The sequence below is a fragment of the Malus domestica genome, chromosome 02 (genome assembly GCF_042453785.1).
Source record: "Malus domestica chromosome 02, GDT2T_hap1".
Classification (NCBI taxonomy): Eukaryota; Viridiplantae; Streptophyta; class Magnoliopsida; order Rosales; family Rosaceae; genus Malus; species Malus domestica.
In genome coordinates this window covers 4,645,059-4,670,530 of record NC_091662.1, presented here as the reverse complement: position 1 = coordinate 4,670,530, position 25,472 = coordinate 4,645,059, and the positions used below count along the sequence as shown (strand labels likewise).

Sequence of the window (25,472 nt, the reverse complement as noted above, 5' to 3'; positions counted from 1 at the left end):
TTTAACAAATAAGCCTCCATTGCCTTAAGTAAATATATAAAAGAAAAACAGACTCCACTCCAATGTCACACAACGGCCATTAGTTTATACTCAAGCAAGGGAAAGTTAAATTGCAAAGATCAACGATTTTGTTTAAAGACGAAAATATTGAACAATCCTGGGCAGTCCAATACGATCTATAGTTCAAGCACATGTATGATCGTTTAAAACGTTGTATGTCTGTGTGTGACTGAGATCAATTAAATGATTAGCAGAGAGAGAGAGAGAGAGAGAGAGAGAGAGAGAGAGAGAGATGCGTACCTTACCATGGACATCCAAGAAGCGGAATAGGAATTCGAGTAATTTGGGGAAGAAATCTGTCATACCTGCCAAAAGACCTTTATATAACATAAGTGCCTCTCACCTGTTTTCTGCATTTTTTCAACTTCTCACAAAGTTTCAAAAATATAGCCGAAAACATGTGAAAATGTCAAATAGAAATGTTTGGTTCCAATAACTTAGTTACACACACAAAAAGTAAAAAACAGGTCTATCATAAACCAATCAGCTCCTGAAGCTGCTTCATTCGAAAAGCAAATTTATTGCAGACGAATTTTAGGAATCTTAAAATAAAGAAACACTGTAAATAAACATCAAATGGCATGGAGACTACGTATTATATAACAACAATGAAAAAAAATAGCATCACACATCATTTGTGTTACGATAAAAACTTAAATACAAGACACGGCTGTGTCACTTATGAGAACTATGTACAGCACAGAATCCAAGCTTTGGGTTTTCTGTATCTTGTAACCAACGCATTTTTAGTCGCCTTATGGAAAAAACTAGCACAAACCAAGGAACTAACTCAATGTCTACGAAGATGCGTCCGTAATATCTTCCTGAATAGACACATTGCATATTTGACAATTAAATCACCGTCCATCTGCAGCTTCAAAGATGTGCTCGAATGTTATAGAGCAAACCTGTTGCTAAAACACAGCGGAAAGCACCCGGTCAACAATAATGCTTAAGAAGATAGATGAGAGCATTAGCCGCAATTACAAAAGCAGCCAACCAAATGATGACCCCATGTATGAATAAAATGAATTACCATAAAGGTCATTTGGCTGAAGAGATGCGCTGCAGTGATTGAATCCAGCTACTCGAAGGACCTACTTTATTGCCATGTCCATGACCAGTGTTTGTAGCTTCAGCGGGCAAAAGACGTTTTGTGTGGTTCCTTCTTGAGGTGCCGGAAAATGAAGTAGACGGAGGAGGGTTTGCTTCATTCGCAATCTAAAAAGGGAAATTTTTATCTGTGAGTTATATTCGAAACTAAATTTTGAACAATGTAACAGAGTAATGATACTTCATAAAAGGAGTGAGAAGACAAAGTATCTTTTTATCTCAGTAGTTATTGGACAGTAATATGACTTACATTCTTTTCAAGAGGGTTGTCATAACTTAAATTCCTGCCCGTTGTTGGAGATTTAAATTGCATGCGGACACCAGAACCAGTGGGATTGCTTGATCTAATTCGATCTGTGACCTCAGCTGGATATGGAGCACTAGCACCTCCTGCCACTGACAATCAACAAGGAAAATGTAATTTCTTTAAAGCAACTGATATCGTAAAGTAATTTAACCTGATATCTCCCATATATTGTGACTAGAGAAGTCAGTTATTTAAGATATGCAAAAGTTTTCACTCAAGGAAAATGCTCGCTCTGCTGTACTAGAAAAGTCAGTTATTTAAGATATGCAAAAGTCCATCACGAAGATCTAACCTTGATGATTATCTACACGCACTGGCATTGCATGACTGTTGCTTCCTCCAGGAACCGGCTGAACATGTGGGACTTCAAATTAGAAGCACAGCAGTAATCCAATGTTCTCAGAGTCATACAAATAAAAAATCTGAAAATACTGAACAGCAATTGCACTTACAGAATCATTCTTTTGTGTTTGCTGGTACTTAATGATGGTCCAATCAAATACGTAATCAAATTCATACCCTGCCATTTGGAGACAAACATCCAGAATACCGAATCCGCATCAAAATAGTATATGACATAATTTATCATATGGGAATTTTAGGTAAGGGAAAATTTGGGAAATCAAACATATGAAAGCACATTGACTTCAAGCTAAGAGGACCTATGCAACGTGAAGAACTTAATTTACAACAGATGAAAAAAACAGGAAAGTTTGAACACCAATACCTTCACGAGAAAACAAATCACGGAATAGGCGTTTCAAGAAACCATAATCAGGTCGCTGATCAAATGTCAGTGAATGGCAGTAATGGAAATATGACGCGAACTCCACCGGGTGAGATTTGCATAGAACCTTTAGAAAACAGCAGTCAGACCAGTTGACACCAGATAAAAATTTCAAAGTGCACAGAGTAGTTGACACAAACCTCAATAGGGGTTGATAACTTCTTCTCACAAATTTTATCATATTTTTGCTTTTTTGTGGCAGCTTTTAAACCCTGCCACGGAAGGCTATAAGCAGGAAAAGTAAAATCGTCAGGGGACAAGGGGGGTCGAAACATAATATGGCATGAACAATATATCATTGGGTTCTCCTACTGTATAAGTTTTTCAATTCCTTTCTACAAATTAAAAGCAAAAAATGGGTGGAAACAGAATAAGTACCTCCCTCTGAGAAAATACAGAAGAACATATCCAAGAGACTCCAAATCATCCCGCCGACTCTGCTCTAAGAACAAAACAATAAATAAGGTTAATGAGTATTTATGCCAACAGATTACAAGATTTTAACACCGAGCAGCTTACCAATTCCAAGATGAGTATTGCAGCTTGCATAACGTGCGGTTCCTGTTAAGTTCTTATTCTCCCTGTATTAGGCAAGTGTTAAAAATAGTAATATAAAGCAATATAATACTAAAAAGGTTGCATGTTATATTTCAATTGTTCCTCGAGCGTCTCAGCACACAGAGAAGAAAATGAGAGATCGTCTTGATATGAAACTGGAAATACCTGTATGGGATGTGACGATTGGTTGTCGCTTCTCGATATCTTTTCGCAAGACCAAAATCAATTATGTAAACCTAATAAGATAAGTGAAAACAGATTGATGGCAATATAAACTCGAAATACATCTTAAATGATATAAAGACAACGAAGATGCATCACCTGATTTGCTTTTCGACCAAGACCCATGAGGAAATTATCAGGTTTTATATCTCTGTGCAGAAAACCTTTCGAGTGCACAAACTCTATCCTCGTAATCTTGATACGAGCGCACATAAACATTGTATCATTCAGTGACATGAAGAATGCAAATTACAATAGTGAAACTCAATAAAAGTAATGAACTTTTTCTTCGAAAAATTTTCAACTTTCACAAAGGGAAGAAAATTCATCACGAAAAATTGTAACTTTCATAACGAAAATGATCTGAAAAGAGTAAGGTAGTAAAGTAGATTAACTATACGCGAACATGTAATATAACGCATGAGCTGCGCTGCGTAAGCTTCAGTTAAACCCCGTCACAATGTATTACCATTTGATCAGCAAGCATTAAGACGGTCTTGAGCGAAAACTTTCTCCCACAATACACAAACAAATCCTCAAGACTCGGTCCCAGCAAATCGAGAACCAGCACATTGTCCTCGCCGTTGATTCCCGACCATTTTATGTTCGGAATACCGCCTGAACAATTACATACACTCAAATTAATCAAAACAGTAACGCTCGGTTGCTCACAGAAACACTAAACCAATAAGTACTAATATAAAATATACGTATTCGTATACGTATACGTATACAGCACGTACTTCCTCCTTGAAGGATTTTATATAATTTCGCCTCGTAAAGCAGCTGTGGATGCTTCGTTTGGCTGTTCTCCTGCATTGACCAGAGATTAAATCAACTTAATTACTTGAATTAACTAGTAATTAAGCTAAAAAAAATGCTTCTTCGCTAATTAAGTAGGCAAAGACTTCAAATTTGATGACAATTGAAGTGCATAAACATAAATTAAATTAAAAAATCAGTAATTTCAACTGAAAATCGAGAGAAAAAAAAACGGAGAGAGATAATTAGGAGCTTACAATCTTAACGGCGACGATCTCGAACGTCTCGGTGTGAGTAGCTGCAAACGAAATTCAAACAATTCAAAGGATTCAGCCACTGTTTCTACGATCAACGGCTCAGATTCAACACGACACTCACCTAGGAAGATTTCGCCGAACGATCCGCTGCCGATCTTGCGGCCGAGCTTGTACTTGCCGCCGATGACCCGCTCCATGTCCGAATTCCCGGATCGGGTCACTCAACTCATAGACTTTCGGATTTTGAATCCGAATCGGAAACCCGAGAAATCGAGAAGAAAAAAATTTAGTTTTCGAAATTTGGATTTTTATACGTTGGAACTGAACAACTGAAGCCACACAGGCGAGTTGTTGACTTGTTATGGCATGGATAAAGAACGAAAGTAGAAGGGTAGTTTCGGAACTTTGGGTTGGTGGAGGGCCGTTGACTTGTTGACTTTGTAGAGATTTGTGTCGGAATTGGACAGAGATGTTTTCTTTTTTTTCTCTTTTTTTTCAAATGATAACTTTTATTAAAATCTAATAGAAACATTTATATTTTTAGAGCCGAAAATATGAAATAAAATTTTCAAACTAAAAGTATTTCAACGGAAAACACTTTTATGCGAAGTAAGTAATATACGAGGTTACAGTATAAACAACGTAATTTCATTCAACTTGACAAACACAAACCTAACCCTTCGGACAGAGAGTTTTGGAGATTTTGGTTTTTGACTAAGGGTATTGTCGTCAACTCGTAGTTTTACTGCGAAATGCGTCCGTGTCAGTTCGGTAAATAAATTGGTAGATGGCGGGTAAATCTGGGAGTGTGGCCACGTGATTCCCGGGCAGGTAAATTCCTCTGCCGTCGTTTGTAGATTCCTTTCTAGATGCGCGCTCTGATAGGTTGTACCTTTTTTCTGATTGGGGAAGAAGCGTTGGTGTTGTAGGAAAAATATGGAAGCGTTTGCAGAGGATCTTGATTTGCCGCCGTCGCGGTCTTGTTTTATTGCCAACTAGATTTGGTCACGTGGACCACAACATGCTGGTTTACAATGCTACCCTTCAATTTAGGTTTGGGGATTCGATGTTTGAGGGAATATTTTTGGCGACGAATTTCAATTGACGGCAATGTCTCCAATCGTATTTATCTGGTTGTACGAATTTAAATTTTAAAATTTATGTATTGGATAAATACAAATTTTAAAATTTAAATTAATTTAAAAGTAATAACCCTACAAATACTATCACTATTAAAAAGTGGTGAACAAAAAAATACACCTGAAGTTTGAGGCAATCAGGTAATAAATTGTTTTGATCAGTAGTCTAATTCACATTTTCGAAAATAAAGAGAGTGGTGCTATTCACTCATTCATTTTTACTTCTTACTCATCTTTTTATTCTCTGATTTTCGAATCGAATAAATTGAAAGAAAAAAAAACCTATTAAGAGTTTGTGGGACCTAAAAAAAATTGGGTGAACGGCACCACCCAAAACAGTCACCCGTATAAGTTATTACACAACCGAAATAACGAATCGTCCAATGCGGCATCGTTTTGTTGCATTTAGTTGTAGTTTTTGTTGATTTCCCACCACCGGACCATACGGGTCGACTCAAGTAGCTGCAACACAGAGCAGAGACTCACAGAGAGATCAGATCAACGCCGATGATCGGAGACGTCGAGAAGATGATCGGAGTGGGCCTCGTTTGGGGGGCCACCAACGCCCTAATGCGCCGCGGCGCCCTCCTCTGGGACCAAGCCCTCAAATCCTCCTCCTCAGCCCAGGCCCGTGCCCAGCCCGGCCCAATCCACCACAAGCTTCTCGCCTCCCTCACGAGCTGGCTCAAGCTCCTCGCAATTTGGCAGTACACAGTCCCCTTCTTCGTCAACCTCTCCGCCTCCGCTACTTTCTTCGCCATACTCAGCCACACTCCGATCTCCCTCGCCGTCCCCGTCACTAATGCGACAACGTTTGCCGCCACCGCCGTGTTTGGCTTGCTCTTGGGGGAGCAGACCCACCTCGGCCTCGCTATGTTCGGTACGGCTTTGATTGTTTTAGGCATTTGGCTTTGTATCAATTAATTGGATTTTCAAATTTTGCATAAACTTTATGCATAGATTAGCTTGTTTTGTTCGATTACAGAATGTTTGAGTGTTTGGCTGCTGAGAAAATGAGGGAAAATCAAGTGGAAATTTTTGTCATTTTATTAATACTTGTCTTTTCTCTGAAATTTATTGATCTGAGGAACTGAAAAGTAAGAGAATGTGAAATTTATTCTGTTAAATATCCGTTAGATTACTTGTGTTGCATAGCAAGCTTGATTTGTTTGATTAAAATCGAGTTCCAAGGGGCATAGTTAGCTTGATTTGTTTGGTTATTGATGTTTGAGTGTTTGGCTGCTGAGAAAAGAATGGAAAATCAACAGGAACTTTGTCGTTTAATTGATACTTTTTTTTCTCTGAAAGTTTGTAACTTTATAGATCCATGTAACTGGAATACAAGTAAAAGAATGATACAAAACAGCAGAATACAACATAATTGAAAAATCGAAACAGATAAAAACCGCGAGGAAATTTTATTTGTCATTTGTGAACTGGAAGAGGAAAGCCAATTAAGGCTGCAGAATCAGTCGTCTGGTTGAAACCGGATTCGGGTTTCTTTCTGTAGCTTGATTGCCTAGCCTCAAATCAGAATTGTTGTTTAGAACATTCAGGTGGCATGTTTCCATTGAATCGTTTATTGTCTTTGCAGTAGTCATAGATCATGTAGTTATTCCTGACCCATTGCAGCTGGCCGAGCTTACTGTTGCTCAGCTGGCTGTATATAGGGGAAGTCCACCAGTTAGCCCGGGAAGTGGCGGCACATACACTAATGCTGGCAGCTCCATTCCACTTGCAGGCTCTTGCCCTGAAGTGTTTGAATCCGGCTGTGAAGGGCGCACCGGTCCAATTTATCTTCTCTAGCCCACCTCTAGTTGCCCAGTTATCAGCATTCCATAAGCTGGAGTAAACCCTCATCCCTTGCTTATTGGGGTAAGCAATCCCCTGGTTCTCGTAGTTTCGGAAAACACGAATGGGCAAACTATCGACATACCACCTGAAATCATAAAAGTGAATTGAAGTTTAGAAATTGTTTGGTTCCATGACTCATAGAACCAAGGATGATTTCTTTTCACCCTGTTGAGATTGAAAGCAAAGGCGCCTCGGTCGTTAGTTAACTTACACAACTTCAGTAGGGTTCCAATGTATGGTGTAGTTGTGGAAATCAGCGGTCGGGTCAAACCAGAGGTAAAATTGCTGCTCTTTGCTTCCATTTCCTTGTGTATAAATGTTTGTGTGGACAATGTAAGGTTGTCCAGAAACGTTCCCTAGGAATTCAAAATCTATCTCATCGTGTTTGGTTCCTGTTGACGATAGCTGCACAAATTCGAGTATGAACAAATTAGCACACGTTAGTTTATTCTGTAGGTCCCTGGAATTGGGGATTCATTGTCAACGAAAAGAGATTATCTCGCTCTGGTTTTTTTTCGGTGTTTTTATGAGCTATCTATCTTGCTTCAGTTAGTAATTAACTTACATAGTAGGCTGTTACTGTCCCGGCGGAATTCCCAGGTACCAACTTTATCAGCATCTCGATGCTTCCGAATAAGAAATTTCTCTTTGACATAGCAGCAGACCCTGCAAAGCAAAGGCAGTATTAATGTAGTCTGGTTAGAGGAGATAACTTGATCGTTACGCATTTATTTGCTTCGTTTTCTTTGATCTAAGCACGTAGAGCACGAGAAATCTAAGGAGTAAGTTGTTCTAACCTGAAGTTTGATCAAGCACGAGGTTAAGATTCTCGCCTTGAATCGCAGCGTGTTGGGTACCCCAGGTGAGGTACATGCTCTTTGCAGCAGTTGCATCAGCTACATTTTGATGGAACACGGTGATGCATAGAGCTACCAGGAATGCTTGCAAAACTGCCATTTCAACTTCAGTCCCAACTAGATTTGCCTCTTTTTTCTAGGACACCAATTTACTTGTTGAAATTGGGGTCGATCGATGCGTCTTGCTTTGGATTCTAGATGCCTTTATATAACTTTTTGTTTTGCAGTGTGCAAAATATGCCCTCCTACGACTACGTCATAGTTCTTGACATTCTAATTGTAGAAGAAAACGTTGAAGCATGCTCCTCATAAGTCAAAACTTACCAATTATATTGCAAATACATTTTTAATTTATTTCTATTCAAGCGATATTCTAATAAATTTAAACTAGGGGAGGGGGATCCAAACTTGAATATAGAGGAGGGGAAGAAACAAAGATGAATAACTGAAAAACAAAATCTTAAAAGTGAGTTTTCTTTTTTTTTTGGGCAACAAAAAGTTAAGTGGGAGATTGGTTATTCTCAATACCAACGTCATAGCATACCCATAAGCTCAAGCACGAAAAACTCACGCTTGGCACCCAACTACCAGCTGCCAAGGGTATGAATTAAATTTACGTAAGAATTTACAGATTGCGCACTAACAAAAACTGTTGGCAGTGAGACTCGAACCTAGGTGGAGCGACACACAAGGCAGGAATATAACCGAGCCAACCCTCGTTGGCATTTTTCATTTTCATTTTGTGACCACACGACATAATTTTCCAACGTCGATTTCGTTTCTCTCATATATTTCTCATATATCTATAATGCAAAAAATAAACATAAAACTAAAAACGAAATGACGATAAACACTAAAATTATTGATTAATACGTTTGACTTCTAATTATTTGTTCATTTCCAATGTTTTCGTGGGGTCACGGTGCAAATGTCATAGATGTTGTAAGAGTAGGAGAGAATGGGTGTCATTAGCTGGGACGCAGTGCGATTAGGAATTTAGGAGAAAATCGTGCGTGGGACTAATGCTAGTAGTGGGGACTGCTGGGCTGGCCAGCTGGGAAATGACGAGTTCATAATTTGCTTGGCCGGACGTGCAGCCCTGCAGAGAGGTTTCATACAAAGTTCTCAACTATTTATATATTTGGTGCTTCTAAGGTTTGTTCAAAGAATTCGATCAAATAGTTCCCTTTTGCCTGGTTGAGCCTGCACGGCTTGGCGCCTGCTGTGAGCGACAGAAGAAAGATGATTCGCGTGAAACTTCTTCTAGCATTTTAATTGTCATGTTCATCCTCTCAAACATATTTTGTCAAGCATCAACTGCTTTTTCTTTTCGGTTATAAATTAAAGATAATCTATATTTTAGTTATTAATCATGAGCAAAATAATCATAAATACTAGTGTTTGCGGTAACCGACCCTTTAAAATTAATGATTAAGAGTATCCTAATAATAGATTGGGGTTATATGTACCCGTTTAACCTTAATATATAAACAGACAGTCACAAGTAATATTCACGAGTAACCACGGGCTGCGAGCAAATAAAACTTACCATTTTTGTTTTGGTGATCAAAAGGGTACGAAGAAATTTGAGAAAATATTTGAAATCACTTTTTGTTTTTCATTTTTCTTTGAATATTTTTCTCTTTGGAAAGGTAATATTTAATGAAAATTGTGATTTGAACTCGAATGAAATTTCAAAATGGTGAGAATGTTACACTAATCAACAACTCGATTCTAGTTAACTAAAATTTTTGTTTGGATAAGCATAATGGTATCGAGTCATCCGAAAGTTTTTTTTTTTTTGTGGTTGAAGAGTCATCCAAAAGTTAGCCCACAAGCTTAATAGACTTTGGACTTTAACTTTGATAAATAGTGTTTGGTAATTTCGTTATAAATTTGAACACCAATCACAGCATCAATATTTGCTTAGCAAACTTAATAAACTTGGACTTTAACTTTGATAAATAGTGTTTGGTAATTTCTTTATGTACTTCAAGGTTTGATGTTTTGTTTTTGACGTACATCGATCAAAGTTAATATGACAAAGCAAATTAAGAAAAGAGAAAGATATCATGGTATAATCAAAATAATTAAATAATTTTGATTTAAACATGAGTGAAGCAGGCGATCATGAAGCTAGGAAATTAAGCCAGCCCTAATTAATTACAGAATCTGCACCCAAATTCCCACGCTAGGCACACCGCGATAGGCCACAAAAAGCAGGTAGTACCCTGGCGGAGCGAACACGCTCGAACGTGGCGCCACCACTTGAAGCTTGTAAACACCCCGTGCCACGTTCTTCAAGTCATTCTTTCCCAAAATAACCAACCTCTGGTTCATCGAGAACCCGTGAGTCGTGAAAGGCGGCGCGTACATTGTCACCTTGATGTCTGCAATGGCCACGGGGTTGTCTTGGAGCTGAAACTGGACGTTGAATGGCTTGCCGTACTTCAACTTGATGTCGGAGTTCTTGTCCATGATGGCCGGGCGGTGGATAGCCAATGCCGGGTCCAGGTAAGGCGGCGAGAAGTGCTCGACTCTCATCTCAGTTGGGTACTTGGCCTGGAACTGGTACCCTGGGTTGGTGTTGCTGCCTGCTACAAGGATTTTGCCATTAGGGAGGAGTGCGGAGGTTGAGTGGTACATTCTTGCAATCAGAGTCGGTTGCAGGTTCTTGAATCGGTTTCCTGGTTTCTTGTTGGGACTGTAAAGCACAGGAGTGAAGTTGGGTTGCTCTGCCATAGTCCAAGCTGACACACCTGTTGGAATAAATTAGGTTTACAAATTGCTGTGTTTATTTTGCACCACTTATTGTTATTGTTCTTTTGACAGACTTATGTTACTTGATATATTAGAAATTTAGAATTTGGTCCTTAGTTTTAGATTAGATTTTCATTACGGTTCGTAGGGTACAAGTAAATTGTTATAAGGATTGCATGTATGTTTAGGGTTTTTTTTAAGTTATGAAACTACTTCTGGAAAAATGAAAGGACCTTTACGTCAGAGAAGCACTCCCCCAATTGCATTAGAAACACTTAAGCTTTAGTTTAAAAGTGATTCTAACAAAAATATTTTTAACAAAAGTGCTTATAGATGAGTGTTTTCCTCTTTTCGTTTGGAGCACCAAGACAATCAGCGTAAATGTTTTCTACCGAAGTAATTCCAAGCAAGCCATCATTATCATAATAACTTACCGCTAATCAAATGACGTAAATCAAACTCTAATTTAACATCCGAACTTAATCAAGAAAACCTTTTTAATTACCAAAAGATGAAAATCTAAAAACCCCAGGGAAAATAAAGTTCAGAAAAACCTTTACGAGATTGAGGCAAGCATACCTAGTTGGGCACCGTTAATAAGCAAGAGGTCTCCGGTTGGGAGGATAAGTAGATCTCCCATGACACGGCGAGAGGGCATTTTTTCCTTAACCCACTTAGGGTTAGCGTCTGTAATCCGAAGCCTGGCACAATCTTGCAACGCGGGAATGAACTTCTGCTTGCCTGCAAGGGCATAAGCCTCGGGCTTAGCACCACCGCAAACAATGACCTCGGCAGGGACGAGCTGAGGGTTGGGGACACTCAGGTCTATCGGCAGCAGGGCTGACATCCCTGATGCCGGGTAGTTTCGCGATCCACCACCCAACACACGGAACTCTTTGATTACTTTGTTGGTCTGAGGGTTGAGCAGGACAGAGCGGCGGTTGGCGAGGATGAAAAGGTTGCCATCTGTCGAAAGGTGGACGAAAGGATAGAGGTTGTTTTCGTCTAGGTCGGTGGTTTCGTCGAGCATTGGAAAGAAGATGGCTTGCTTGTTGACTTGTCCTTCCCGTGGAACGTACTCAAAGCTGTATGCCTTGCGGCCACCGACTATAATGAATCTACCGTCAGGCAGGGTAACTTGTGTTGAATACCTATGATTTAAACAACAAAAATCTTAATTAACACTAAACAATCGTTTGTTTGAAAGTATTTAACTTAAACTAATGTTTCGAGGTGTTTTAGTGGAAACCCTAAACCCATTCTTGGTGCGCGAGAAACTAATAGGATTGTCCAATAATGTATACTACCATCTTGGTTCTGCCAAGGCGTCGGGGAGATCCCTAAAGTCACATGTGGGGCATGCATCGAAGTATCTAACACTTCTAGTTCCATCCAACCAACCACCGGTGCTTATAAACCTACCATCGGCGGTCAGCCCTCCTGATGAACACCATGGGTCTGTAAGGACCTGTTTATATATCACCACCGTCATTGTAGCCCGTACTTGGAAATAGATTCGTAAAAATGAAAAACTCAAAACCTTATTTTTGAGCGTTACGAGCATGGACTGTATAGCAACATAAATGCTTATGTATGGTCGAGATTCACAATCAACAAAACGTAAGCCTTTATACGACACCAATATAAGTCTGATAAAAAAAACTTTATTCATGTTGTAATATATGCATAACTTGAACGAGTGCAATGTGCATGTGATCCGAACCTTTAGCGGCCTGACTGCATTGGTTTGAACATCATATTCAACTGCATGAGACCAACAATCTGTTAACTGCTCGCCCTTGTCATTCGTGAAGGGTATGCATTGTCCGTTAGGCAATTTGAGGTTGGAAATACGGAAGGCAGTGGCATCGTACATCAGGATCTTGTTGTTGGGGAGCAAATTCAAATGCATGGCCGATACGCCTGAGTCCAATTGAACAACTTGCCACGCCCCAGTGAATAGGGTTGGGAAGTCATGTGAAGGTACATCTGCTGCTGGCTTGCCAGGCTGAGGAACACCGGGAAATCCCGGCAGGTCAAGCTTGGGACGCACGGCACGCTTCTTATTACTGTGGAAGTCTAGCCTGCTGTGTTTAAGATCAACAGCGGGCTCTGCCCTACCGGCAGTAGGACCATGATGGGGCTCTGGCCTATCAGGCCTTGGATCAAAGCCTTCAGCTGAAGTAAAATCCGCGCCCTCAATTATGCGGCCATTGCCATCTCGTTCATCGAAACCCAAGGGGTGGAAGGAAGGGAATTGAGGGAAATGAGGCAAATGAGTAAAATGAGGTTCTGCGTCAATCCCATTAATTACAAAGAGGAGAGGGAGAAAAATGAGAAGCTTGTAATGCAAGGCAGCCATTGAAGAACTCAAAATTTCTCCAATAGCTCTTCAATTTCCTTGCTTTGTGCTTCTCTGTTTTCATTCCCAGCTTAACCTTCCATCTCTCCTTTTATAATTTGTAAGTATATATCGCCACCAATCGGTTAAGACCTTTTGCAAAAATAGCAATGTGGTTGTTAATCCTTGTTTGCAGGCACCCCTAATCGTGGCTACTAATCATTTTTATCGGTTATCACCATTTCCTCAATTTGTATCGTCCCTTAATTTTGAATGTTAATTCAAAGGCACCAGTTCGTTGTAGGGGTGTAAAGTAAACTAATGGCCATTTATTGCAGTTCCATCGATCAAGAGAAGCAATTGCTATTTTTGTGGTGACAATTAAATTTTGGTAATTACCCCTTAATCCCATCGTAAATTAATTTCCGAATTTTTTTTTTTTAGTACATCTATATATTTTTACATTAAGGAGGGGAGGGGGATGTTTGGCTAAGCCACACAATGGGCAACTTAATTTGGTATCAAATTCGTCATTTATGAGATTCGAACCTAAGACCTCTAATTTTCAAGTGAAAAGAAATATCACCAGACCGTAGTACTGAGTGAAAATTTTCGAATCATATTAGTTGCCTTTGATGTTATGTACAAACTTTTTTTTAAATAACGATATTCATTATATAAATTTCAACCGTACAACAAAAAATGGTTTTTTTTTTTTTAATTTTTTTTATAGAAAACGATGCCACACTTAATTAGTAGCTGGATTTAAAATATATAGTATCCAAATAAGTTGACAGCAATTTTCTTTTTCTTTTTTTTTTAATCGAAAACAGTGACGTTTAACCGGAGACCCCTCCACAAATGATAAATTTGGCAATGAATGTTGCACATATTTATATACATACACATTTCCTCGAACATTATAAATTAATGATGAACTTTGTTTCTTGACTTCGTGTATCATATTTTTGTTTAAGCCTCGTTTAGCAATTCAGACTATATTAACTATTTCAGTCGAATAGGATAAATAGTCATCGAATAATACTGACTAAATTAATCGAGTATTTAGTGATGTGTCGAATTAATCTGTGCATCGAATAATATGTCAGACTAAAATATTTTTCTAAAAAAAGTTCCACAAAATGAAAAGGGGAGAAAACCCAAAAAAAAAAAAAACCACAAACCAAGAATAACGCAAAGTACATGTGTACATTGAACTATATAGGTGAGTTAACCTATTTTGACACCATGTTAAACATGTCATAGGAAGAGAATTGAATCTAAACTACATATTAATAGAATCTGGTTGTCAACCAAAATTTTAGGAAATTATCATTATAATTTTCTAATTAAAACTGAACATAAATAAAAATTATGAGCAATTTAGTAATTACACAAACACAAATTTTATTATTTTTATTATAGCCAAGTAATAGTAACATACCCTATTTAAAATTCAAAATTAAATTAAAAAACCAGAAGCAAACAACCTCCAATCAGACAAAAAATAGAATAATAGGCTTACGGAAAGAAGAGTAAGGTGGAGCGGTTGTTTGATACAGTGCGAATGGACGTGGGAAGACGGAGAAGAGGGAGGGGGATTCTCTCCTTTTTTTTTTTCCTTTTCTCTCCTTCATTTCTATTTGAACGATTATAATTAAGTTACATTAACATCTTATATTAATCTGTTATAACAAGAGAAAGACAAAATAAAAAAATGTGAAGAGAAGATAGAAGGAGATAAAAAGAAAAGGGGAAAGAACTAGTTCGGAAAAGAGGGAGAAGCAAGGATCAATTCATTGCTCTCTTTTTTTTTTTGTCTTTTCCTTTTGTTCTTTTCCTTTTGTTTTTTTTCAATGACAATCCCTAATCACAACAAGTCGTAGCAAAATAAAATGACTACTTAGTTGCACGCGCAGAGGATATGTGCTGATTGCTAGTTTTATTGGAAAGAGAATAATGAATTATTAAGATCGTTACTGATGTATATCTCACACAGCAAAGAGTCCGTATCCTCAATCTCAATGGATCCTCTTTGCGAGGATTTTGAAGATTCGTGAATTGTATCTGTTCATCATACATCGTACGGTCAGAAATCATTTTAAATATTTTTATTTAAAAATAAATATAAATAATATTTGACAAAAAATGATCGCAAGATATACGATAAACGAATATAATTCACCAACCTTCTTAATTATTATAAAAAAAATCCAGAGAGAGGATCCTGTTCAACAAACACCTTCTAGCAAACTCTACATCCTTAGGCCTCTATTTTCCTTCTTTAACTAACTCTTAACTGACTTACAAAACCAGTTGTATAATCTGCTGACATCTGGCACAATCTTGGCTCTTCATTCTTTACCCTTAACTGATCGAACGATTGAGTCTTTGACACCTAAGCTCAAACCGGAACCGCATAAAAGTAGACAACGTTATCTAATCCAGATCCCACTTTGTTATTCAATTATTGCTTTTGTACGAAATCAGGGCAACGCGTCAAGTTTGCCGACAAATAAACCTCTGACAGATTATCCATTCAAAACTAAGAATACTGAACAATACACACTGTTGAAAAAGGGCGTCGATTGGCAAGTTAGACATTCGATTAGGTATTGTTTTGACCTGCACTTCTGCTATATCCTTTCCAGCTTTGCAGGGAGGACCCTAAATTTAAAAGCAAGACCGGACTCCGGAACCTTAAACGGTACTTTTCAAGTTTTTTCATGAGAAAAACACTCTCAACCTGTGAGCCATGGGAATCCAAATGTTTTTTCATTTTTTGGTTGAAAACGAACAATATGAAGACTTGATGCATGTTATTATTCATCCATAAACAGCTAGATCTTGATCTTAATTGCTGCCAGCTGTTCGCCTTATATGCATGTTTTGCATGAATTCGAAACCAAATCAAGATTCTGCAACTTACTTCCGACATTGCATCTGTAATCATCGAGTTGATTTCTATATTTTGGTACATGATCTGAAGAAAGCTAAGAAGGCAACAGTTTTATTTACTTTCCATAAGCAAATGGAATATATATGTAATGGGTTGATCACACTTTTCTTAATGTGAATCGACAATCATAATAAAGAAACCATTGAGTATTATGAAAATAATTGTATGATCTATGTCGAGTATACAAGATTCTCTACTCATATTTTCTGAAATAACATACGTCATGCTCTCTTTTTTTTTTCACTGCATATGTGTAAATAATGGAAAGTGTTTTTCACACTATTGCATCATGTTTATTTCTGGCTTTTGAAATCAATGGACATGAATAAGCATAATATGTGGAAGAAAAATAGTGTTTTTTTTCTTTCTAAAAAATGATTATATTCGGATGTCAAACTAATTACTAGATCTCACTTTTACTGAACAAATTTAGAATTCGTTGACTCAATAGCAGTTAATCTTATCCTTAACACGTTTTCTTTCTTAATTGATTCGCTTTTTAACCTTCGTACAAAAACTTACTAGTTACTATTGATCAATTGGACTTGGAGAGAATAGAAACCAAACCAAGAAATCAAGAAAGTTGTACCATGTATCAAGGAAAAAATTAGTACTAATGTTGTTCCTTCTTTTCTTAGGCAATATTAATTCAACGGTTCAAGAAGAAAAATTCATCACTGTATTATACAGACATAGTCAATAAACTTGCATTACATGAGTTCTTCCACATGACAATGAATACTAATTAATTTGTTGCCTATGCTCAATTTGAAGCGCCACATGTTTTGATGATCAGCTTGAAATTGCGAGTAATACGTACGTACGTATGTAGTTATGAACCCATACAGACTCGAGCAAACTAAAGTGAGAGTCTGAGCTCCAAATCTAGATCTTGGGTGTCACTTGATTCAGAGTTGTGACTGCTTGAGCCCATGGAGCTACTTCTATGTTTTCCGCTCTTCCTGTGCTGAGAGTCCTACAGATATAATAAGATCACCAAATCAATTCAAACTTGGATCACCAGTGCATATATATAGAAATGTGAAATAAATATAATGATAGTTTACCAATTGAGAAATGATTTTCGCATCTAATTTTTCTCTTTTTGCACAGCTCTATTTATTTTTGTTCATTGATTCTCTTTTGATTTAATCAAGCAAAATGCTAAATCGACAGGGATGTGCAATTGTGCATGTTAAAAAAATGGGTGTGCAGATCTATCACCTATTAATTTTGTTTCATATTATCGGAATTAATGTGTCAAAGTAGATCCACATTTGATAGGTGAGAAAGCATGTAATTATAAGTACCTCTACTGGAGGTGGATTTAGAAGGTCTCCGGTCATGCTCGGTTGCACAAAATGTTTGGTGTCTAAGATGACGTCCCATCTGGTTTTAAGAACTTGAAATTTCACGTAAGGGTTAGAAACAAAAAAAAATTCAGGAAAAGAAAAAACAGTTCACAGAAGTCACAAAGAATGAGAGAGAGAGAGAGAGAGACTAAGCATACGCACCCTGCTGTTGTACTAAGTTGGGAATTATGATCACCACCATATATCATGTTTGCTCTTTCATATTCAACAAGACCGCCCATCTGCAATACCAGGGAAATTTTAAGGAATTTAATTAATTAGAAACTCCATAAGATTTATCAGAAGTACTACTTGTTGAAATTTTTTTTAGATCGAAGAGAGCCTCACTCTAACGACACTAATACTATTCACAACTTTACCCAATCTATCAGGTGTGAGGTTTTACCACAAAAACTTCGGTATTACTTAGAATAGGGTAATCATATTTAAAGCCACCCTTGTTGACTTCCCCCACCGATGTGGGACTGCCAACACGCCCCCTTACATGTAACCTCATTTAGTGGTTCACACGTGGAAATTCACACATCGGCAATTGAAACTCAGAAGTTGGCTCCAATGAAGTCCAGACTTGTTTTTGTTTTTGCAGGAAGTGCCTCTCAGAAGCTTCTGATCAAGGCTAATCAAGAGTGTGGTTTTTCAGAGGTAATGAGGTTTGACTATAGAAACTGGATTAATTGCAACATATGCCCTGCGACTAACTAGGGTTTGGAGCCAAATAACGAATAAAATTAAGTAACTTCCTATATGTAAGAAAAGTCTATCATTTTAAGAGGGAAAACCACTATTGTTCTAATAAAACCACTATCGTTTCTAATAAACCGTTATCGTTCACCTCCGAAAAGGGGGAAGAAAACAATTGCTCCAATTGGGTAAAACTGTTTGAATTGTAAGCATTTGTTGTGGGTGGTGATGATCATGACATAGATGAAGTTGGACATGATTTCACAATCATTGATCAACATAAATGTATGTGCATGGTGACCCATCAACAAATTAACTGGAAACGAAATTACGATTAACGAAAATTGTGGGAATTTACACAAAACGCACCATGATGTTGGGGTGGAAGCCATAAGAGAGTGGGGAAGATGTGGAGGATGGTGAAGAAGAGAAAGATGATGATGGTAGGGACGAATAAGCTGTTTGCACTCTGGTGTCCTCCTGCAAGATTATAATGAATTTACATTAAAACCCCATGAGACTTAAAATTCTGTCTCTGCAAATGAACCCAATTACGAATTACTCAAAGATGGAGAGAAAGTATATGCGTACGTACGTTGTTGAAACTAGTGTAGTATGGAGAGTGGAGGGAAGGGTGATAAGTAGTGGAACCCATTTGACCGTGTAATCTGATCTTCTCCAATTGAGCCACTCCAAGGCCTCTCTGGGGTTGTTTTGGCTTGTCTGAATTACTCTTCTTTCCTTTCCTTGAAGAAGAAGAAGAAGAAGAACCACCACCACCTCCTCCCATGTTTGGCTCCCCAAAATAAGTGCTCCCCATCTGATCGATCTTCTTAATTTCGATTTCTTCCTCGCGCTATGTATGTTGTTGTTGCTATGTATGTGCGAATGTATCAGACTATCAATTTCAGACAGAGAGAGAGATATATATAGCAAGTAGAGAGAGAAAGAGAAGATTGGTTTTGCAAATCCCAAACTTTGTGGCAAGCTACTCTGAAAAATCAGAGATCTCCAGTGACCCTTAAGCTGGCTTGCAAAGCCAGTAATTATTGCATCGCTGGATCAGATTATGTGTAGATTCTTATGTTTATATACTTAGATTTTATGCTTCTTCTCTTTTTTCCAGTAATTTCATAACTCATATAATTTCATTACTTTAATATTTTCCATATTTTTTATATAATTGTCCTACAATATTGTATTCCATTTATCAAATATTTTCTTTTCCTTTAGATGTGGACTTTATAGACTACTACTTGAAAGCGATTGTCTATATGATTTGAAGTGTTAAAATATTGTGCATCAATCAAACAAGAAACTACCCCACCACGCGCTGCAAATGAGTTGCATATGGCACTAGTTTATGCTGTCTGCAAATTTTATTATAAACATTTAGTTTTTTTATGATAAATTAAGTTAATTAACAATGAACATTTTGCTTCCCGAACAATTTATAATAATTATCCTACAGTTATTTATGGTGGCTGTCATATTTATTAGATAATTTTTTACAGTAACATCTTTAGGATATGTGGAAATGCGGTATATGTAATTGGTAATAAAAGATAGTGGAAATTCAAAAAAAATTCTTTTATTTGATCAAATGAATGCAAAAAAGAAATATTACTTCTTCTGATTTTTTTTGGATATCTTTTCTGATTTTATTACAAGAGATATTATTATTTTGAAATGTATTGAAAATAAAAGGTTATGGATATTCATAACGCAATGAGTTAAAAACGAGGATTCTATCAATCAAACCATTATAACAATAATTGGCTACTTAAATATGAGTAGAAAATCCTATTTTAAATTATTCGTGTTTGAATTACAACGTTTTGTGTTTATGATTTATGAGTCCTCTATAAAGACCATCTCTGCAAAAATAAATTAAAACTAAAGTTATTTAGTAAATTTATTATAGCAAATACCAATACAATTGGTAATACTTTTATCAATCTCGTTCATCTATTTTTATATAGTTCGATGACTAAACAACTTTAGTTTTAATTGATTTTTTAACATAAGTGATTTTACGTAATGATTTATAATATGAATCAATTCTGACCATAAACACAAAATCCTAAAAATCGACAACGAATAATTTTAAGTAAAATTTTCAACTCATCATTTGAATTTATTCATCAAACAATCCGCCATTAGCATATCATTTCTGCTGATTGTGCAGGTTTAAACATAGGGTGGGTTCCACATTTGCTTGTGGTTTCCAGTTCCATGATAAAATTGTATGTCAGCTTACGGGTGCCCTAAAAGCCCCAGCTGTTAACAACTTAAGATTTCTTTAAGCAACTTATTAAGAAAGGAGAAGGATTTTAAATATATATTATATGACACATTATGGAAGCTAGACCAAATCACATTTAATTTGTCTTCCAAAAAAAAAAAATCACATTTAATTTTAGATTCTAGAAATCTTTTTTGCAGCTTCATAGGGATTGTCTATTAGTGATGAGGATTAAATAATAATAAAAAATATTGGCTTCTCAAGCAGCTAACTTGCTGTACCTGTGGATCGATCTTATGTATTTAATTAATTAAATTTCACCTTAATCTTTTCCATATAAGATAATTAAGAGAGATCAATGTAAAAAAAATAATATATATATATATATTGTTAAAATTCTCAAATTTAAGTAGTTTCTCAAAAAGAATGGTTAAATATGGAGAATTGACCAGTGAGAATTTCCATTAGATATATATATATATATATATATATATATATGTTTTTTTTTTTTTAGGAAACATATATATATGTGAATGGTTTAAGGGACCAAATCTAATTGAGCTGTTCCACGCATGATCTGTGGGTCACATTTTATGTGTTGTTGTGTGGGAGAAAGAGAGGCTACTCCATTTGGAGTATGATTCTATATCCTCTTTTTTTCTCTCCCCTTTCTTCCCCTTTTATTTGAAAGGTCACGGTTAAATCACGTTAACATCTTATATTAATTTTTTATAGAAAAAGAAAGACAAAATAGAGAATGTGAGAGGAGATGATGGAAGAGGATGAAAAGAAGAGGGGAAATAATCCTAGTCCGCTCCATTTTCTTAAACAGACGTGTGAACTCATGCAATTACCAAAAACCTCATTAATTAAACATGTTATGCAGCTACTACTTAGTATAACGGTTTAGTAGTATTCCCTTTCACTTGTAAGTAAGAGGTTTTAGGTTCGATTTTCGCTAGGCGAATTTGAACCACATTATCGTTAACCTATTGTGAAATTAAGCCTACCTCTCTCTTTTAATGAAGATAATATCGTTTGTTAAAAAAAAAAAAAAAAAACCCATATCATGCAACTTATAAGTTAGAAGTTTTAGGTTCAAATTTTATCAACAGTGAGTTTTATATAATTTGATCCTCACTTTTAGTGTAATTATATAATATTGTATATAAGAAAAACATGTATGTCATTAATCATAATTGGATCATTACGGCTTTGACTCGTTGAAGACATAAAATTATTTCTAATAATGCTCTGTATTATATAGAAAAAAATTAGCTAAGACGTTATTCTATGGGCTCTTTAAAAAATTGTTTTCCAATCATACTCCCGACTTTAGAGAGTAGTAATGGCTATGAGTCAATATTTAGCTAGATTGTTTTCCAATCATACTCCCAGATGAATCTATCTTAGAATGTAGATAGAGAGCATGATTGGAGTTAATTTGGCTAAAAACTCCTCCTCTAAATCCATGATCTTGAGTTTGAGACGGGTGTTGGAAAATAAAAAAAAATTAAAGGTTATATTTACTTAGAGGTTTTGTTTTATGTTTTTTTTTATTAAAGGTCTAGGTTTCCCCTAGTCCTTCTCGACTAAGGTTTGTTTGATCTATTTTCTATTATTGCTCCACCGTACTATTATAAATACTTTCTTATGAAAAAGAACAAAATAATTGAGTTTGTATTTAAGAATTATGAGATTGTAGAGAATTTTGAATTTTTAACAAGTGGTATTGATTTAAGTTGGGGAGAAGTTCAATTTCTTTTTTTTTTTTTTTTTTTTTTTTAGGATCAGCGGATGGCTTTGTGACGGCAATCTAAGTCAAGCTTTATCCATGTGTCAAATAATGGAGCCCAAAACATGCTGGAGTGGAATTATGGAAAGCGTTCATATTTGGTTTTGAAACAAAGAAGCCGATACTTAATCGAGACCGAAAGATACAACAACAACAACAAAGCCTTTTCCCACTAAGTGGGGTCGGCTATATGAATCCTAGAACGCCATTGCGCTCGGTTTTGTGTCATGTCCTCCGTTAGATCCAAGTACTCTAAGTCTTTTCTTAGAGTCTCTTCCAAAGTTTTCCTAGGTCTTCCTCTACCCCTTCGGCCCTGAACCTCTGTCCCGTAGTCACATCTTCGAACCGGAGCGTCAGTCGGCCTTCTTTGCACATGTCCAAATCACCAGAGCCGATTTTCTCTCATCTTTCCTACAATTTCGGCTACTCCTACTGTACCTCGGATTTCCTCATTCCCAATCTTAATCCTTTCTCGTGTGCCCACACATCCCACGAAGCATCCTCATCTCCGCTACACCCATTTTGTTTACGTGTTGATGCTTCACCACCCAACATTCTCTGCCATACAACATCGCTGGCCTTATTGCCGTCTTATAAAATTTTCCCTTGAGCTTCAGTGGCCTACGACGGTCACACAACACGCCGGATGCACTCTTTCCATCCAGCTCGTATTCTATGGTTGAGATCTCCATCTAATTCTCCGTTCTCTTGCAAGATAGATCATAGGTAACGAAAACGGTCGCTTTTTGTGATCTTCGCTAGATTGCTCCGGTCATTAGTGTGGATAAGTATATAAATGGATAGAGATAGGAAATCAAACACAAGATGTACGTGGTTCACCCAGATTGGCTACGTCCACGGAATAGAAGAGTTCTCATTAATTGTGAAGGGTTTACACAAGTACATAGGTTCAAGCTCTCCTTTAGTGAGTACGAGTGAATGATTTAGTACAAATGACATTAGGAAATATTGTGGGAGAATGATCTCGTAATCACGAAACTTCTAAGTATCGGAGTGTGGTGTCGTCTTGACTTGCTTTATCTGTCTCATAGGTAGATGTGGCATCTTCTCTGGAAGTACTCTTCCTCCATCCAGGGGTGGTATCTTTAACTGGTGGAGATGCACAAGGTAATGTATCAATTTCACTTGAAGCTTACTTGTAGTTTCAGGCTTGGTCAAGCGCGATACAAACCATGTAGTAGGAGTCCCCCAAGTCGCCGAGCTAGGGGGTCTGCTGAAAGAGGTGACAGACAAGGTAAGCAATCAGAGCTCCGACTGATTGTTCACCTTCTCCCCATCTTGCAGCAGCATGAAGGATAAAGAGAAGAAAAATGAGAAGAGATGATATGAGATACTTTTGCTTTTGAAGAAGTAACTTTCCACAGGCTTATTCTTGAACTGAGCTGGAGGGTTTTCTGGTTTCCTCCAGAGTATAAGGCCGACTGAAGAATTTGAGGGTCAAAACAAGTCCATCAAATCTAGAGTACGTTCCACCCTGCTGATATGGGATACTTTTGCTTTTGACAGAGTAATGGATGTATCGGCACGTGTGCTGTTACGCTTGTCTCCACATGCTTCCTTGTATCCTTCGCACTTGCCCTATCTGTTCCTCAAGCAGATGCGGAATCTTCCCTGGAAACATAAGATGTTGAAGATGAGTACTCGAGAGCAATGCCAGGTAAGTAATCAAGTAAGGGGTTCCAGGCAGTCAGTTCCTGGCTGGAAGCTTGATTCCAAGTGCTGACTGATTGCTCTCTTTCTCCTTGTCTTGCAGGTAAAAACAAGGCCAAAAGAAAAAACAGGGAAAAAGCATGATATGGGATACTCTTGCTTTTAACCCTGATGATATGAGATATTCTTGCTCTAGTATAGCTTGTTTGCAGAGGTATTATCGGGGGGAAAGAAAGCTGAATATTTCGAAAGGCTTTGTTGGGAGTGCCCTCTCAGATATGATGAAGGGTTGAGCATTTTTGCAGGTCTGCCTGTCCGTTGGGGATGGAGGTCGACATATATAGGAGTCTCCCTAACAACAAGTAGTAATGCTATTCCTTTACCCTGCTTGGTCATAGCACGGTAGTGGGAGCTGCCAGTTTCACATGTTTTAACTCTGTCAGAGCACTTTGAAAAAGTGGTCTGTGGTATCTGGCTCTCGAGATTCGGAGAACGATGCCTCTTCGATTTTTGAGAAAGCAATCATGTTGGGGGTCTGACTCTCGAGATTCGGAGAGCAGTGTCTCTTCGATTTTTGAGGAAGTAATCATGTTGGGAGTCTGGCTCTCGAGATTCGGAGGGCGGTGCCTCTTCGATTTTGGAGCAAGCAATCTTGTTGGGAGTGTTGTCTCGAATGTGAGTAAAGGTTGGACATGTTTGCTAGTCTACCTTGCCACGAAGCACAAAGGTTGACACATAGGGACTTTCCAATTATCCAGCAATGGTACTGTTCCTTTACCCTCTCTTCGATTTTGAGAAAGTAGTCATGTTGGGAGTCTGGCTCTCGAGATTCGGAGGACGGTGCCTCTTCGATTTTGGAGCAAGCAATCTTGTTGGGACTGTTTTCTCGAATGTGAGTAAAGGTTGGGCATGTTTGCTAGTCTACCTTGCCACGAAGCACAGAGGTTGACACACAGGGACTTTCCAATTATCCAGCAGTGGTACTGTTCCTTTACCCTTGTGGGTAATAATATGGTAGCTAGACCTTCAAAATTTATGTGTCTAAACTTTGTTAGTGCTGTTTCTTTGCTATTCTTTTACCTTTCTTGGTCAGAGCGATGTAGTGGGAGCTGCAAGCTTCACGTGCTCAACTTTGGCAGAGAACTTTGGCAAAGTGATCTGTGGTACCCATGAGTTATTGTTGCGTGTGGGAAGTGGGTGATTGAACAGTAAGATTCATGTGCTTTCTACTTCACCAGAAGTCTTCGACAGAATGCCCATAATTTCTGCAAAGCTGAGTGTGCGTGTGACAGGTGCTGACAAGGCTAGAAAAGTAGGTGCCTCTTTGATTTCTGAGATCGGCCCTCGTGGTCTCTGAGCAGCCCAGCTTTTGAGAAAGCGAGCGCCTCTTCGATTGATTCGGAGAACGGTGCCTCACCGATTTTTGAGAAAGCAATCATGCTGGGGGTCTGGCTCTCGAGATTCGGGGAGCAGTGTCTCTTCGATTTTTGAGAAAGTAATCATGTTGGGAGAGTGGCTCTCGAGATTCGAAGGGCGGTGCCTCTTCGATTTTGGAGCAAGCAATCTTGTTGGGAGTGTTTTCTCGAATGTGAGTAAAGGTTGGGCATGTTTGCTAGTCTACCTTGCCACGAAGCACAGAGGTTGACACACAGGGACTTTCCAATTATCCAGCAATGGTACTGTTCCTTTACCCTCTCTTCGATTTTTAAGAAAGTAGTCATGTTGGGAGTC

The 25,472-nt window shown here is 37.8% G+C and overlaps 5 protein-coding genes across 7 annotated transcripts; 1 reads left to right on the top strand and 4 right to left on the bottom strand.

Annotated features, from left to right (window-relative positions):
* Nucleotides 1–637: 637 nt before the first annotated feature.
* LOC103406780 (casein kinase 1-like protein 3) lies at nucleotides 638–4,426 on the bottom strand. Of its 3 annotated transcripts, none has more exons than XM_008345771.4 (15): nucleotides 4,188–4,426; nucleotides 4,067–4,107; nucleotides 3,791–3,860; nucleotides 3,517–3,665; nucleotides 3,147–3,242; nucleotides 2,991–3,061; nucleotides 2,787–2,848; nucleotides 2,646–2,709; nucleotides 2,408–2,492; nucleotides 2,208–2,334; nucleotides 1,933–2,000; nucleotides 1,773–1,830; nucleotides 1,424–1,569; nucleotides 1,097–1,281; nucleotides 638–974 (listed from the first exon to the last, which is right to left on the bottom strand). In XM_008345771.4, the coding sequence occupies exons 1-14, from the start codon at nucleotides 4,261–4,263 to the stop codon at nucleotides 1,105–1,107; spliced, it is 1,290 nt and encodes a 429-aa protein (XP_008343993.2). In that variant the 5' UTR covers nucleotides 4,264–4,426; the 3' UTR covers nucleotides 638–974; nucleotides 1,097–1,104. The 3 variants fall into 3 exon arrangements, with proteins under 3 accessions (XP_008343993.2, XP_070662607.1, XP_028966047.1); XM_070806506.1 differs by having other exon boundaries at nucleotides 638–968; nucleotides 4,188–4,413; XM_029110214.2 differs by having other exon boundaries at nucleotides 1,424–1,563; nucleotides 4,188–4,411.
* Nucleotides 4,427–5,591: 1,165 nt separating this feature from the next.
* On the top strand, nucleotides 5,592–6,341 carry LOC103406779 (uncharacterized). The gene has a single exon (XM_008345770.4). It carries the CDS (start codon nucleotides 5,713–5,715, stop codon nucleotides 6,127–6,129), a length of 417 nt encoding a protein of 138 aa, XP_008343992.2. The 5' UTR covers nucleotides 5,592–5,712; the 3' UTR covers nucleotides 6,130–6,341.
* Nucleotides 6,342–6,503: 162 nt separating this feature from the next.
* LOC103406778 (probable xyloglucan endotransglucosylase/hydrolase protein 26) lies at nucleotides 6,504–8,102 on the bottom strand. The gene is made up of 4 exons (XM_008345769.4): nucleotides 7,857–8,102; nucleotides 7,625–7,725; nucleotides 7,271–7,464; nucleotides 6,504–7,144 (listed from the first exon to the last, which is right to left on the bottom strand). Exons 1-4 carry the CDS (start codon nucleotides 8,014–8,016, stop codon nucleotides 6,736–6,738), a joined length of 864 nt encoding a protein of 287 aa, XP_008343991.2. The 5' UTR covers nucleotides 8,017–8,102; the 3' UTR covers nucleotides 6,504–6,735.
* Nucleotides 8,103–9,967: 1,865 nt separating this feature from the next.
* LOC103426643 (aldehyde oxidase GLOX1-like) lies at nucleotides 9,968–13,125 on the bottom strand. The gene is made up of 4 exons (XM_008364725.4): nucleotides 12,400–13,125; nucleotides 11,984–12,144; nucleotides 11,256–11,827; nucleotides 9,968–10,675 (listed from the first exon to the last, which is right to left on the bottom strand). The coding sequence occupies exons 1-4, from the start codon at nucleotides 13,036–13,038 to the stop codon at nucleotides 10,080–10,082; spliced, it is 1,968 nt and encodes a 655-aa protein (XP_008362947.2). The 5' UTR covers nucleotides 13,039–13,125; the 3' UTR covers nucleotides 9,968–10,079.
* Nucleotides 13,126–16,583: 3,458 nt separating this feature from the next.
* On the bottom strand, nucleotides 16,584–19,157 carry LOC103449508 (protein SPEAR1). The gene is made up of 5 exons (XM_008388834.4): nucleotides 18,626–19,157; nucleotides 18,400–18,510; nucleotides 17,491–17,570; nucleotides 17,287–17,365; nucleotides 16,584–16,952 (listed from the first exon to the last, which is right to left on the bottom strand). The coding sequence occupies exons 1-5, from the start codon at nucleotides 18,848–18,850 to the stop codon at nucleotides 16,836–16,838; spliced, it is 612 nt and encodes a 203-aa protein (XP_008387056.2). The 5' UTR covers nucleotides 18,851–19,157; the 3' UTR covers nucleotides 16,584–16,835.
* Between the last annotated feature and the right edge of the window lie 6,315 nt (nucleotides 19,158–25,472).

Coding starts and splice junctions, on each gene's coding strand:
- LOC103406778 (XM_008345769.4), bottom strand. CDS start 8,016: ATGGCAGTTTTGCAAGCATTCCTGGTAGCTCTATGCATCACCGTGTTC. Junction 7,726..7,856: donor CGTGCTTGATCAAACTTCAG/GTTAGAACAACT, acceptor TTTGCTTTGCAG/GGTCTGCTGCTATGTCAAAG. Junction 7,145..7,270: donor TGGAACCCTACTGAAGTTGT/GTAAGTTAACTA, acceptor TTATGATTTCAG/GTGGTATGTCGATAGTTTGC.
- LOC103426643 (XM_008364725.4), bottom strand. CDS start 13,038: ATGGCTGCCTTGCATTACAAGCTTCTCATTTTTCTCCCTCTCCTCTTT. Junction 12,145..12,399: donor ATGCAGTCAGGCCGCTAAAG/GTTCGGATCACA, acceptor ATATATAAACAG/GTCCTTACAGACCCATGGTG. Junction 11,828..11,983: donor GCCTTGGCAGAACCAAGATG/GTAGTATACATT, acceptor TTTAAATCATAG/GTATTCAACACAAGTTACCC.
- LOC103406780 (XM_008345771.4), bottom strand. CDS start 4,263: ATGGAGCGGGTCATCGGCGGCAAGTACAAGCTCGGCCGCAAGATCGGC. Junction 2,001..2,207: donor TGATTTGTTTTCTCGTGAAG/GTATTGGTGTTC, acceptor TCCAAATGGCAG/GGTATGAATTTGATTACGTA. Junction 1,282..1,423: donor ACAACCCTCTTGAAAAGAAT/GTAAGTCATATT, acceptor TTCCCTTTTTAG/ATTGCGAATGAAGCAAACCC.
- LOC103406779 (XM_008345770.4), top strand. CDS start 5,713: ATGATCGGAGACGTCGAGAAGATGATCGGAGTGGGCCTCGTTTGGGGG.
- LOC103449508 (XM_008388834.4), bottom strand. CDS start 18,850: ATGGGGAGCACTTATTTTGGGGAGCCAAACATGGGAGGAGGTGGTGGT. Junction 18,511..18,625: donor ACTACACTAGTTTCAACAAC/GTACGTACGCAT, acceptor ATAATCTTGCAG/GAGGACACCAGAGTGCAAAC. Junction 16,953..17,286: donor TAAATCCACCTCCAGTAGAG/GTACTTATAATT, acceptor TTATATCTGTAG/GACTCTCAGCACAGGAAGAG.